The sequence below is a fragment of the Haliotis cracherodii genome, unplaced genomic scaffold, assembly GCF_022045235.1.
Source record: "Haliotis cracherodii isolate W230 unplaced genomic scaffold, xgHalCrac1.p SCAF_7, whole genome shotgun sequence".
NCBI classification, from domain to species: domain Eukaryota; kingdom Metazoa; phylum Mollusca; class Gastropoda; order Lepetellida; family Haliotidae; genus Haliotis; species Haliotis cracherodii.
In genome coordinates this window covers 18,929,170-18,944,417 of record NW_027266330.1, presented here as the reverse complement: position 1 = coordinate 18,944,417, position 15,248 = coordinate 18,929,170, and the positions used below count along the sequence as shown (strand labels likewise).

General features: G+C 42.5%; 1 protein-coding gene across 3 annotated transcripts in view; it reads left to right on the top strand.

Moving 5' to 3' along the window:
* Nucleotides 1-15,248, top strand: part of LOC139449091 (histone demethylase UTY-like) — a 127,559-nt gene that overhangs the window by 93,573 nt on the left and 18,738 nt on the right. For all 3 annotated transcript variants that reach the window (XM_071230561.1, XM_071230563.1, XM_071230562.1), the window contains 10 exons: nt 4,485-4,611; nt 5,982-6,080; nt 6,855-7,027; nt 7,964-8,048; nt 9,017-9,110; nt 9,594-9,722; nt 10,962-11,093; nt 12,277-12,378; nt 13,431-13,539; nt 13,813-14,727. In XM_071230561.1, coding sequence (XP_071086662.1) covers nt 4,485-4,611; nt 5,982-6,080; nt 6,855-7,027; nt 7,964-8,048; nt 9,017-9,110; nt 9,594-9,722; nt 10,962-11,093; nt 12,277-12,378; nt 13,431-13,539; nt 13,813-14,727 — 1,965 coding nt within the window. The remainder of the gene's footprint in view (nt 1-4,484; nt 4,612-5,981; nt 6,081-6,854; nt 7,028-7,963; nt 8,049-9,016; nt 9,111-9,593; nt 9,723-10,961; nt 11,094-12,276; nt 12,379-13,430; nt 13,540-13,812; nt 14,728-15,248) is intronic.

The following is a 15,248-nucleotide window of genomic DNA, read 5'->3' as shown; positions in this document are numbered from 1 at the left end:
AACTCCAAAAGTGTTAAGTATTTCTTGTTGAAACTTGCTATATAGATCAGTCTAGTGGTGAACTGTGCCTTTTGATGATTTGGGAGGGTTTTTTTGTTTTTTTTGTGTTATTTTTTTTTATGACGACAAGTTGGACTTATATTGAAAATGAGTGTCGTGCTCGTTTCTGGAGCAGAACTCCAAAACCGTTGAATATTTCTTGATGAAACCTGATTCTTCTTATAAAAAAGGATTGATGCTGACTTAAATAATATATTGCCGTTTACAAAATTGAACATGAAAGTCAAGGCGTCCTGTCATAACCATAATGGGGGGCACGGGTGGCCCAGTCGTCTAAGGCGCCATGATTCGCTGTGCAGAGTTGCGTCCCTTGGTCACGCCAGAAACCTATGATTGTGGGTTCGGATCCCGGTTCGCTGTGATATTGCTGGAATATTGCTAAAAGTGGCGTAAAACCAAACTCACTCACTCACTATTTCAGCCGATGAATGTATAGATGCATTGATTATTTCACCCGATGCATGTGTAGATACATTAATTATTTCAGCCGATGAATGTATAGAAAAATTAATTATTCCGGCCAATGAATGTATCGGAGCTTACCTGTCCATTTATTCAGGATTCTTAACCTTGTAAATTTACCATTTTCAAGAAATAATTTGAACGAGACCAGTCATGTAAAAACAAACCCTTTTCATTCAGATGTTTCGGGGCGGTCAGGGTAGCCAAGTGGTTAAAGAGTTCGCTCATCACGCCGAAGACCCGGGTTTGATTCCCAACATGGGTACAATGTGTGAAGCTGGTGTCCCCCACCGTGATGTTGCTAGAATATTGCTAAAAACGGCGTAAAATCATACTCACTCACTATTCACAAGTTTCAAACAATGGGGAGTTATTTTCTGTCAAAGTGTATGAAAAGGAATGAAATTTTACATCAGATGATGCACATAATTGAATTGAGCCATGAAGATCCGGGGTAGAATAGGTCTTCAGCAACCCATGCTTGCTGTAAAAGGCGACTGTGCTTGTCGCAAGAGGCGACTAGCAGGATCAGGTGGTCAGACTCGCTAACTCGGTTTGATGCATGTCATCATATCCCAGTTGCATGGATCGATGCTCATGTTTTCAAGCACTGGATTGTTTGTTCCAGACTTAATTATTTACAGACCGCCGTCATAAAGCTGGAATATTGCCGAGTGCAGCGTTAAACAACAAATAAACCAACCAACCAACATAATTGAATTGCCGCGAGAGTGTTGATAGCTCTATAGTTATCAAGCATTGTTTGTGTCACATTCATTTCACCGATAAAATGACATAGTCATGACCTACTTGTCTAACTCGGATCTAGGTCAGATCGTAATTAACCCTCAGGAATTAGATATATGCAACGGAAACATACATTGTTCTTAATGCTTTTTCTAGCACAGGTAGGGTTTCACGTTTTCCAGGTTAGGAAGCCCCAAGCTTTGTTTTGATGTTAACAATAATAAATGTCAGTTAGTGTAGGTAGAAAGTTCTTAAGATTTATTGGTTGTAAAAAATATTTAAATAACGTCTGATGGTGTATTCATTAAGATGTCTCCTTTTGTACTTTAGCAATATAATTTGAATAATATTCCCTTTTATAGGATCACTGACTTAAGTTAAAGCAGTGAATTTGTAGTCATCCCTATTTTCCTGAATATGCTGTCTAGACAATATTCAAGGCCTAAAAGCATTACATAGGTAACATGCACACATGTTATGGAAGTGTGTGACCTATATAACAAGGCCATGTCAGGTCTGGTATAGTTACCATAATACAAGACCCATAATAACCACCTTTCCAACTGTCACTGTTTCCAGGTCATGTCTGACCCCACCAAGCTGTCAATCAGTGGTCATGTGACCTTGCCTGAAGCCAGGTGAAGACATTGGGTCCTACTTGTTACATGTGATCTGGTATTGATCTGGGTCTGATCACCGCAGTGGAGGGAGTTCGGTGGGATAGGTCGGTGAAGTCGGTGCTGGTTGCCTATATAGGCTGGTGTTGTAGGTGACAATGGTAGTCTGTGCTTGGAACATGTTAACAGCTCTTCATCAAAGACAGACTGAAGATTAGTACTTGGGTTGCGTGATGTTGGGATGGCTGCTGAATTGCGAGTAGGGACGTGAGAGGAAGGTTTAAGGTAGGCAGAACGTCGGGATTAATGAATGGTTTTACATTCATGTTTAGCCAACTGGAACATGGAGGTGTGAATTAGTGTACTCTTGTTTTTTATCTTTTTTGGATTTGTGTTGACAGTGAAGGACATAAATGGTAGGTTTTGCCAGATGGGTTTACTGATGAGTTCGTCATGCTTCTTAATACATTTATATTCGATATTTTTTCGGAGAAGTTTTTTGGTGTAATTATCAGCATTATTTCTTTATCATGAAGTTTTCTGATTTAATTTTATGGATGATTGTGAGAAAAAGCAATGGTAATATTTTTTAAAAGATTATTCTGTTTCTGAGGACATATATTTGAACAGACCAAGCAATGAATAGAACCATACTCACTCACTCACTCACTCACTCACTCACTCACTCACTCACTCACCCATCACAAACACAGGCAAAGGCAAGTCAATTGTTCACCTGAAAAAAACATGGGAACATATGGTACAAGTCAAAATAGGGATTTAAATCGTACATACATTTGTCACTGATGCGTCGAATTTGGAAATGTCCTCTACATGTCTACCATAATCCTTTTGAAAGCTTTACCGAGGCCTTGAATGTTGTAACCTTGATCAGATCTACAGCTTTGAGAGGGGCGGTCTGGTAGCCTGGTGGTTAAAGCGTTCGCTCACCACGCCGAAGACCCGGGTTCGATTCCCGACATGGGTACAATGTGTGAAGCCCATTTCTGGTGTCCCCCACCGAGATGTTGCTGGAATATTGCTAAAAGCGTTGTAAAACCATACTCACTCACTACAGCTTTGAGAATTGGAGATTTTTACATAAATACTGATTTGATTTATGTGAACTTCAAATTTAATTGGATAACCATACTGATGTAATTATCAGGGTGGTGGAAGGAGCATAATGTCTTGGTTGATGATTTGATTGATCTATAAGGCTCGTGGTCCAGTGGGTGGAGTTTCTGTTTGGAGAGCCAAAGAAAAGGGGTTCAATCCCCTGGCTGTGTAATACCCAAAGACGTTAAAGGGGAAGTGTACACGCAAAAATCACTTTCTTTCTTTTTCTAAACAAAACGCAATTTTAGAATTAGTTAGTATCTGTGTTTGAAAATATACACTCATTTTTTTCACAGTGAAAGTAGGAAGCTCACAATAGTGTGAAAGTGATATGCCGTTATGAGGCCTTCGTTTTACGAGCGAAATAGGCCTGAGTTATCCCCCTTAGATTATGACGTAATTGGTGCCAATTCAACTGGGTCCCTGTCTATTCTCAACGCAAAAGATATCAAGGACCAGTTTGCGGTAAAACAACATGGTCTACGACACACTCGGGCGCAGGGTGACTCAGCATAACACAATTCTGGCTGGCATCTGAGATGCTAGAATCACAAAACTGTACCTACACCACGTGAAGCGGCTCTAACAAAGCATGATGACGTCATAATGTTTATCAATTGGCACCAATGACGTCATATTGCAAGGGGCATAAGCCATGGTGTTTTTGTTATGGAAATAGAACACTTGGTAAATGTGAAAAACATAAATCGTTTTAGTGCAAAAAATATGTTAATTAAATATGATGTTTTTATATTTTTGTCTATGACACTTCTATGTTAACACTTTTAATGTGGAAAAAGTACAAGAAAAAATGGTTCATTTCCGTGTGAACTTGCCCTTTAAAGGGTGGTCCTATTCGTTAACCTGTCTGGCCAAAACAAGGACAGTTCGGCTCGGAGTCAGTATAACATGTCCGTGTGGGATATCTGTGTTAAACTGTGGCATGTACCTTTTTGGTCCAGCATAATGATACCAGCTTAAGACCAGTACAAGTGCATGCGCGTACGAACAATCTTTCATATATATACGCGACCGCCTCCGTGGTCTTGTGGTAGAGCGTCCGCCCGGAGAGCGGAAGGTCCGGGGTTCGATCCCCGGCCGCGTCATACCAAAAGACGTTAAAAGATGGTACTTGTTACCCTGTCTGGCGCTCGGCATTAAGGGGCTAAAACAAGGACTGGTCGGCTCGGAGTCAGTATACTGTGTCTGAGTGGGATATTCATGTTAAACTGCGGCATGGTATCTCAGTGAACTAGCACTATAAATCGGCATGAGTCCGGACTAGTACAAGCAGCCACACAAACACACACACATACATGCACGTCGCTATATAAGTGCAATAATCTTGGACGCGACGTTAAACCCCATTTCACCTCACCTCATATATATACGCAATATTTTGAATGAGACGTAATGTCCTGTTCAAACTCACTCATCTAGTTGCACTGTGGCTGATGTTAAGGCATTCTGTGTTGACAGGTTGGCTGTACCACACCGAGGAACAGTTTGGGGACAAGCAGACGCGAGAGACCCGAGCGATCCACTACCTACAGAAATCCAATGAGTTAGACCCCAGTAATGGACAGACTTGGTATCTTCTTGGAAGGTTAGTCTCAATAGCTGTTTTCTCAAGCTGATCAACATGAAAATTAAAGCAAATGTATTTAAGTAACTCAAGATTGACTATTGTTGTATTCTTTTCTTCACATCTGTGAAGTAAGGAAACCTAATGCTGAAAAATATGCAGTCTGCACTCATGAGATCAGAGCCTGAGTTCTAGCCAAGTTTTTGTAAGCTTATGGCAAATGATGTTCCATGCTGACAGATTATGATCTACTGATAAAGATGTGAGAGAGAAATTTGATTTAGTGATGAGGTATGCTGTTCAGAGTGAAAACAAGAACTATCGTAACTGAAAGATAAATCAAATGTTTTTCATAAAAAATTAACATAAAATGTCCATTAAAAAACGCTTAACATAAATTGAAACTTACTGTTTTTCATAATCCTGCTAAAATTGAGTAAAAGTCATATGTGAATAGATCTAACGACACAACAAAACCAGTCGGTGTTTGGTATTTACAAAACACAACACGTAGCTTATCACCCACTGGGACAAATTGCGGTTGATAAAATTTGACAAGTACTTTGTGAAGTAACGAAGGAAACAAGTTGAGAGGAATGTGGTAGGGGTGGGACGGGTAACTCGGGTAGCCAGGTCGGGTGGTTACTGAGTAGGACCCGGGTACCAACAGGACTACCCGGACCTGTGGTTAGTCACGTGATATATTGTCTAATGATTAAAATTATCTGGAACTCTATGGTTACACTACCAGTCATTAGTGTTCACTTTTCTTTCTGACTATGCATGCACCCATTCCTTCTGATTTGTCATATGGTTGAATAAAGATATAACTTAAGTCAACTTCAGTGTATGCATGACCAGATTGTTTAATACATGTAACTAAGTATGTTTTACCAGGACTATGCTAAAAAAGATCCCAATCAGACATTATGTATCTCCTGAGGCCTACAGTGGGTACCCGGGTAGGGTAGGGTGTTAAGGGGGCGGGTACCTGGGTAGTAAATTTGGACCCGTCCCAGCCCTAGAATGTGGTAAGGACAGCAATTTATGACAATTGTTTTTTTAACCGTTCAAATTTGACAAAAATAATTTTAAGCTGTAGCTGAAGTATTTCTGACAAAAATGGTTGGGATCGAAAGAAATTTTGTGTGAGAATACATCCCCTGCAACCAACAGGGCATGCTTGTGGTTGTCTTGATGAATGTATAGTTGTCCATATTTTCTTGCAGGTGTTATTCTAGTATAGGCAAAGTCCATGACTTCACGTCCATGTGTCCTTGCAGGTGTTATTCTAGTATAAGCAAAGTCCATGACTTCACGTCCATGTTTTCTTGCAGGTGTTATTCTAGTATAGGGAAAGTCCATGACTTCACGTCCATGTTTTTTTGCAGGTGTTATTCTAGTATAGGGAAAGTCCATGATGCTTTTGTGTCCTACCGCCAATCCATCGATAAGTCTGAAGCTAATGCTGACACCTGGTGCTCAATAGGGTGAGTTCCTTCCCATCAACTGTTTTGTCCTCATCTTTCAAACCAGGTTGATTGCCGGTTGAATTTTATGTCCATATTCATTCTTCATTCTGTACAGGGGCACGGGTGGCCCAGTCGTCTAAGGTGCCGCGATTCGCTGTATGAGTTGCGTCCCTTGGGCACGCCAGAAACCTATGATTGTGGGTTCGAACCCCGGTTCACCCCGATTATGTTTCAAGGTTTGTCAGCACCATACCTGGCTCGTGGGTTTCACCGAAGTGGTCAATGTCTGAGACCTGCATCACTTCAGGCTCTCCTCCCACATTAAGCTGACACACCGCGATATAACTGGAATACTGTTAAAAGTGGCGTTAAACCCAACTCACTCACTCACTCATTCTGTACAGTCCATATTGAAAAAAAAGGTTACAAAGATGGTTACTGACCTTAAGATTCTTGCCATGATTACCAAATGCAATTCCCTATCAGCTGGGTGTATGTTTGAAACATATGGCCTCCAAAGATTTTCATACCAACCCGAAGTTTTCAAATCTGATGCTAAAACTACATCAATTTTCTTTGACCATAAGTGGATGCATAGATAATAAGATACCACTAATCAACAAGAAATGTTCCTATATAGATTGTCAAAAATTCAAATCATTATCCTTCAATCTGATGAGATGGCTGAAATAAAATTGTTCTTAAACAGATGGGTTATCAAAAATTCAAAAACCATCCCCCATTTTGATTGGATGCCATAAATGAAATGCGTTATCTGACTGGTTGTTTCAGAGTGCTGTATCAGCAACAGAACCAGCCTATGGACGCTCTCCAGGCCTACATATGTGCGGTGCAGTTGGACAAGTCTCACTCTGCAGCCTGGACGGACCTAGGGATACTCTATGAGGCGTGCAACCAGCCCAATGATAGCCTCACATGTTATCTGAATGCTTCCAGAAACAAAAGTGAGACGCCATTATCAGTCAGTCTGTCTGTCATTCCTTGTGCCGGGGCGGTTGGGTAGCCTAGTGGTTAAAGCGTTCGCTCGTCACGCCGAAGACCCGGGTTCAATTCCCAACATGGGTACAATGGGTGAAGCCCATTTATGTTGTCCCCTGCCGTGATATTGCTGGAATATTGCTAAAAGCGGCATAAAACCATACTCACTCACTCATTCCTTGTGCTGTTAGCGTAGTCCAGTGGTGAGTGTGTTCAGTTTAAATGTCGACTGTGTGGGTCTGATTCCACATGACAAGTAGTTTAGGCACACACATAATGTTTTGTTTTCTTTTTCAAATATATATCCACAAAATGGTACAAAATGACCCGTTTAGGCAATATATATGTCCCGTGAAGATCCGGGGTAGAATAGGTCTTCAGCAACCGATGCTTGCAGTAAAAAGGGACTATGCTTGTCATTAGAGGCGACTAACGGGATCGGATGGTCAGACTCACTGACCTGGCTGATGCATGTCATCTTATCCCAACTGCGTGGATCGATGCTCATGATTCAATCACTGGAGTGTCTCAATTATTTGCAGACCGCCGTCATATAGCTGGAATATTGTTGAGTGTGGTTTTAAACAACAAAGAAAAAAAATAAATATTGGTCACGACCCTGCCGAGATTTTTACAATGTTTGCGTGTCTGGAGTAAGCACACACTTATGAGGATGCTGAAGCAATCATTACGATAGTCATAGAAAAAGGTTATTTTTGCTTCATCACTTGTGCGCCAGGCTGGAGACAGCTTTGTGTGTCCTGAGGTGGTCATCAGGAAATAGTCTGTGATGCTGTACATTCCTTCAACAGGTGTGGTGTTTGTTATCGAGGTAAGAAATCACACCTTGCTTCCTGGTATTTGTTACTCAGTACTGACTTGTCTGTGTTTGGTGTTTTCAGCTCGAGTCGGTTCTAATCTAGCATCAAAGGTGAAGTTTCTGCAACAGAATCTTAGCAACGTACCAATGCAACATTTCCAAAACAAGTGAGTTTGAAAGTTAGCATTGCTAGGTGTATATCAGTAAAAGAAGTTAAAGAACACCTGATTTGTTTAAGTTACTGTTTGAGTGGTATATATTGTCAGCGATCCCCATGTTCCATTACATTGTCAGCAATCCTTTTACCCCTTTGTTAATGCTGCATCTGTGCTTGAGTTTCCCCTCTGTGGGAGGACACAGAGATTGTTGCTTCCCTGTATCTTTGTCTCCTCCATTATCTGGGCCCACTTGCACAAAGCGATCTTAGCGCTTTGACTATTGTAAGCCTATGTTAAAGTATGGGAGTTACGATCATCTTAGCGCTAAGATTGCTTTTTGCAAGTGGGCCCAGGTGTATTGGGTCTCCATCGTATGAAGGTGGATAACCTGGACCCAATCACCACCTGACCTATGAAGATTCTGGGGTAGAATAGGTCTTCAGCATCCCATGCTTGCCGTAAAAGGCGACTATGCTTGTCGTAAGAGGCGACTAGCGGGATCGGGTGGTCAGGCTCGCTGACTTGGTTGATGGATGTCATTGTGTCCCAAATGCGTGAATTGATGCTCATGATGTCGATCACTGGATTGTCTTGTCCAGACTCAGTTATTTACAGGCCTCTGTCATATAGCTGGAATATTGCTGAGTGCGGCGTTAAACAACAAACAAACATTCGCCACCGTAGCTTAATTTAGTATGTGATGTTACCATCCTCAGTTCTCTGTCGCCAACCCAGCAAGTATTTCAAGTGAGCTTGAAATCAACTTTTTAGGGATAACAACCAGACCTTGAGGTTGGGGTCATCGAGTCCTTGTTTACGCATTGTGATACTACCAGGAGTAATTATTCATATACTGTCAGTTCAATCCTCATTTCATTTTTTTATGAACAAAGTATCTTCTAGATCTGTATGACATTTTGTTTGATTTTGTTATGTGGTAGAAATGTAAAGTTCTGATTATATTGTGTTTTAACTAGGCCTCGCACACTGCCAAGCATAGAAGAAGCGTGGAGACTGCCCATCCCTGCTGAACTCACATCTCGACAGAGTCAGGCACCGCAGCCAGTGCAGGTATGTAGAGTGACACAACCCTGTGATGTTTCTAGGGAAGAATTGGGACATCAGCACCCTGTGCCTGTCGTAAGGTGACTAAATGGATTGAGTGAGCAGAATGGCTCACTTCATGACTGGACTAGCGAAGATCCGGTGTAGAATAGGTCTTCAGGAACCCGAGCTTGCCGTAAAAGGTGACTATACTTGTCGTAAGAGGCGACTAACGGGATCGGGTGGTCAGGCTCGCTGACTTGGTTGATGCATGTCATCGTATCCCAATTGCGTGGATCGATGCTCATGATATCAATCACTGGATTATTGCTGAGTGTGGCATTAAACAACTAACAAACAAAATATCAATCACTGGTTTGTCTGGTCCAAATATCTGGAATACAGCCAACAAACAAGCTAAATCAATTCATTGTAAACTGTCATTGAGCTAACATCTCATCTGTCATGAGAATCCCCCCAAATCTAAGAGTTGTCTCCCTTGTTGTCCAGCCCGCTGACCGCCCTCATGGCATGTTGCCCCCAGCCCAGGTACAGAATGGCAGTCTGCCCCCCCACCCTGGTCTTGCAGGGTTCACTGAGGAGGAACAAAAGAAGAAGGCGGCACAGTCCAGGAAAAGGGTATGTGACAAGATCATTCTGATAGTTTTCCCACTCGATATTAGGGCTGGGACAATACACCAACTGTGAGATCTGATACGTATCATGATACCTTACTCATGATCTGATACATATCAAGAAACTTGCATGTACTCTTATCTGTGGTGGGGCGGTCGGGTAGCCTAGTGGTTAAAGCGTTCGCTCGTCATGGAGAAAGACCCGGGTTCGATTCCCGACATGGGTACAATGTGTGAAGCCCATTTCTGGTGTCCCCTTGCCGTGATATTGCTGGAATATTGCTAAATGCGGCGTAAAACCATACTCACTCACTCACTCTTATCTGTGGTGCGTAAGCCATCTTTTTCATTAACAGGATGGCCAAATACCTGGCACACTGACCATTTACAGTTGGCAGTGTCAAATATTTGTTTTCACTATTAAGTTGCACTACTATTTAGTGTTTAGTGAAAGCAAACATTTAAGGTCACAATCGACATTTTTACTTAGTGTGTTACTGTGATCGATACTTGTATCAAGAACTTAAAAATCGCGATCCACCGATGCATCATCCCACTACTAATCTGTACACACAAGCAGTTTGCATAGCCTGAGTAGACTGAGTCTGAGCTTATTTGCCCCCAATGAAAGGAAGAAACTTTCCCTGTCTGTTAAGAGTGACCGCCTCCATGGCCTGGTAGATAGAGCGTCTGCCCATGGAGTGGAAGGATGGTGTTTGATCCCCAGCTGGGTCATACCCAAAGATGTTAAAAGATGGTACTTGTTTTGACCCAGTCTGGCGCTCGGCATTAAGGTGCTAAAACAAGGACTGGTCGTCTCAGAGTCTGCATACTCAGTCTGAGTGTGGTATTCATGTTAAACTGCTTCATGGTATCTAAAGGGGCTAAATCAAGGACTGGTCGGCTCAGGGTATTCATGTTAAACCGCAGCATGGTATCTCAGTGAGCTAGCACTATAAATCGGCATCAGTCCAGACTAGTACAGGCAGCCACACACACACGTTTGTCGCTTTATGAGTGCAATAATCTTGGACTGCGATGTTAAACCCTGCGGCTGGGGATCGAACTCCGTACCTTCGAACGGATACTCTACCTTTAGACCACGGAGGCGATCTCACTTTTTATAGCAACGGTATGTAAAGCAGTTTTTGAAGTCCCATCTTTGTGGACATGGCTAACCAATACAACAAGAGTCAGAAAAATGCAATTACTTGTCAATAAATGTGTGTTTTAATGTTTACAGCCATCATCAGAAGAAATGCCTACTCCTCAAGCCACACACCCCCAACAGGCCCCCCACCCCCCACAGGGTGCCCCGCCCCAGTTCCTCAATCAGCAGCAAATGCATCTTCTTCAATACCTTGGACAGAATCAGGTAGGTCAGCGTTAGAAATTGGCACTAGTCCTATAGTCCTTACCAAACTGTCCAATAGTAAAGGCATCGTAAGGACTATTAGAAATTGGCCTATTTTAAGGCCAATTGCTACATGTTATCATTATAAGGACTAATAGACAAAAACTGTTCTAACCTAAACTGTTCAAAAGTTTCTAACCCTGTAGGTGCACTCCTCATGGACTCAGCACTCTACAAACCCCTGATGTAGAACTTGAGCTGTACTTGATGTGACTAGCTACAGGTGTAATGTTCAAGGTCAGCAGAAGGGCTCAGAAATGAATTGGCACACAGAATTAGTTGGTTTACGAATTTCCCAGATAGAAATGAGTTCAGATCTGTACATAACGTTTCAGTCACATTATAATAAAGAAGTTGTTATCCATAAACTTACTTTGTCATGCATCAACTTCTAAGATATGCCCATCAAACAAAGAAATCAGTTCAGCAGCCACAGTGTCAACACTGCATTATCGTGTAAGTAGGTTGCAGAAGAGATGCCTTATGATGGCACAGTCTTGTTATAGTGTTGCAAGATTCTAGAAATATTTGTTTTTTGTTCTGATACCAAAGTTTTGGGTGGTTGGCTGTGATTAATATTTTATGTTTTAAATGGTTATTTTTATTTCCCCCTCATTTTGTCAGTATTTTGGGTCGGAGGATCCGTAAGCCAATTATTCAGAAAAGGCCTAATCTCAACTTGCTACAGCTCTGTAGTGCTGACATTGCATTGATTCTTTGGTCCATCACATGCTAGGGTATTGTGAATGTGAATCCCATTTTCCAGTGGGGGCGGTCGGGTAGCCTAGTGGTTAAAGCATTCGCTCGTCACACTGAAGACCCGGGTTCAATTCCCGACAATTCCCATACGTGGGGACAATTTGTCAAGCCCATTTCTGATATCCCCCGCCATGATATTGCTGGAATATTGTTTAAGCTGCATAAAACCATATTCAGGACCATCAGACTTCTGGAAGCCTCCATAAGCCTGTCATAAAGCAATCTTAATGGTAAGAACCATAACTCCCATACTTTAGCATACAACAGTCATAGTACAAAGATCGCATTGGGGACAAGAGACTGACCTCAAATAGGTAGACAAGTCCCAGGTAGTGTTGGAGGAGGCGTACCATGCATGACTAACCACTTGACCGTCGTGTTGCAGGGTAACCTGACTCCGCAGCAGCAGCAGATGTTCCACCAGCTCCAACATCAGTATTACCTGCAGCAGCAGCACCTCAAGATGCAGGCCTCACTGCAGACACAGGTGAATACTCAAGCGTTCGCTCGTCACTCCGAGACCCGGGTTCGATTCCCGACATGGGTACAATGTGTGAAGCCCATTTCTGGTGTCCTCCGCCGTGATATATTACTGGAATATTGCTAAAAGCGGCATAAAACCATACTCACTCACTCACTCAACATACAAACATGGGGCATAATTCACAGCAGGATTGCAACGAATAGCTGCAAGATTGCTGATGCGGCATTAAGCAATGATTACTCACTCAGTCACTCACAGCAGGAGCTCTGCGGAGTAAAACTTTGTCCACCACGTGTACTTCTCATAGTATCAAGTGGATAAATTTGTAAGAATCTGTGTGTGTCATAGGCTTGTGGATCTATCAGAAATAATATCATCACTTGGAAGTTTTGTTTAATACTTAAGTCGACTAGTGGTTTAGAGGTAATCTAATCATTTGTGATCTTCACGAGGCTCCAGGAATGAGAGTTCATGATGGGCTGAAGGAGAAAACAAAATTAGTACCTAAGATGGTTATTTTTATTTATTTATTTATTTTTATTTTTTTAATACTGATAAAAATTATTTTTGTTACCTTTCCTAATGTCTTGATATTTTTCGGTTAGAGTAACAGACTAGAGCTCCAGATTACTTTCTAAGGAATTGAGTTTTTACTTGAAGGTTTCTATTTTAAGTGGGTTATTATATTTTTTATTGGGTAACCAATATTTTTTCACTCATCTATTCATCACTCTTTGGGGTTTTTCCCAAAATGAGTAAGCATCTGGAGATTTTAAGAAAATGAAATAATGTTACGATGTATATAACGGTTCTAAATATTAGCTTGCCTCAGAAAGTAAATTAGCTCTGTTGTACGCATGCTTCAATGGGTATTTACGTGTACTGTTTTAAAACAATTGAATTTTTCATTTAATGCATGTGTTTCTGTATGCAGGTTAATTGAAAGTAATTGGGTTTTGAATAGTTTTGGGGGGTATTTTAGGCAACTACGCAGCTTATCTGTAGCTCTGCAGACACAGGATTGAAATGTGACTATTTCCTGTTTCTGTGTGCAGGGAAATCAGATGCCACCAATGAGAATGCAGCCTCCACAGGGTCATATGCCAAACCAGCATAATCCTCTGCAGTCCCAACTCTCGCCAACAGGGGGCGTTATGCCGCCAGGTAACATTCTCGGACCTCGCGCAGGACCGCCTGGACCCCTCTGTCCCGGTGCTCCGACGTTCTCTCCACTGTTGGACGGGCCACCACCACCCTCGGTGCACAGCCCGCCTCTTAGTAGTGCTGCACCCTCTTTGCCTTTCTCTCTGCACGCCACTAAACACGTAGACTCTGTTAGTAGTAGAACTGGAATGCCTAGTGCTTATCTAAACTCTTCCTCTGGATATGCTGATCCACCTCCAAGAAGTAATCTTGAATATTTAATGCGTTATGCAGGTGGACCAAATCCCCAAGGAATTCCTGGACAGCACGGATCAGGAATGAAAAGTCATATGCCAGGTCAAGGTCATCTCCCAGGTCAAGGTCACCTTCCAGGTCAAGGTCACCTTCCAGGTATGAGGCCAGGGTTGCCTCTGCCTGGTGGGAATCTACCTCTTCCTACCCCGCACAGCAACATTCCAATGAATTCAATCACACCATCGTCTCAGGGTTATGGTGCCGGACCCCTGCCTCCGACATCAAACCAGCCACCTCATCACCGACTGCAGCCTGGCTTCCCGGGTCAGGGCGGGAATGTTCCCCATCAGAACTTTACACCATTGATCTCAGATCCAGGGTCTAAAGACCTTCAAACCGCAGCAGCCAGCTTGAGTGATCAGGATCTTACTGCTCTCCTCTCTCGCCAGGACATTGCTACCTCCCTGGCTGAGGACCTTCTTGCTCAGATATCTCAAGGCCATGACCAGGCCACAAAGGGACCTAGTAGACTTAGTGGTTCTAGTCAGCAGCCCATTCCCTCAATGTCGCTGCAACCCAAGCAGCCTGTTATAGGGCCGTCGCCACAGATCATTGCAGGCCCGCATCAGAATCGGGACAACGGTGGAATGCGCAGCACGCCTGCCGATCGTGTGATGTCATCAGAAAGTGGTGTGTCACCTACCAACAGTGCTTTATCTCTACATTCCTCGACCTCCTCTCAGGGATCTGCTCAAACAGGAAGCAATAAGCAGAAAGACTTGCTTCAAGGCATATCGACAGATAAGGACAGAGTCAGTGCTGCGTTAGAGTACAGTTCACTTTTGAAAATTGAAAAAACTGAGCCGTGTGTGCAGAAGAAGGATGAGAAACCCATGCCCACATTGTCAATAAATATGTGCGGGCGTGAAATAGTTGATGCGTCCAAAGGGCTAGGTAAGTCGTTACTTTCTTGAGACCTCTGAAAATCCTGGGTAGAATAGGTCTTCAGCAACCCATGCTTGCTGTAAAAAGCGACTCTGCTTGTTAGAGGCGACTAAGGGGATCGAGTGGTCAGGCAGGCTGACTTGGTTGATGCATGTCATTGATCCCAATTGCGTGGATCGATGTGCATGACGTCGATCACTGGATTGTCTGGTCCAGACTCGATTATTTGCAGACCGCTGCATATAGCTAGAATATTGCTGACTGAGGCGTTAAACAACAAACAAACAAACAAAAACTTTCTTGAATTGGAAATAGTTTGAATGATTGATTGACATTTGGAGATGCAGTCATAAACACGTACAGTCAAAGAAGATGAAGTGACCTACATAAATACTTCAAGTTATCTGAGGTCGACACAACTAAAAAATTAAAATTTACCTATTGGAATGAATAGCATGAAATATCTTCAACAAACAAACTAAATAAATAATTGTGGAACATTACTTTTAGTGTTAATCATTATTGGCAAA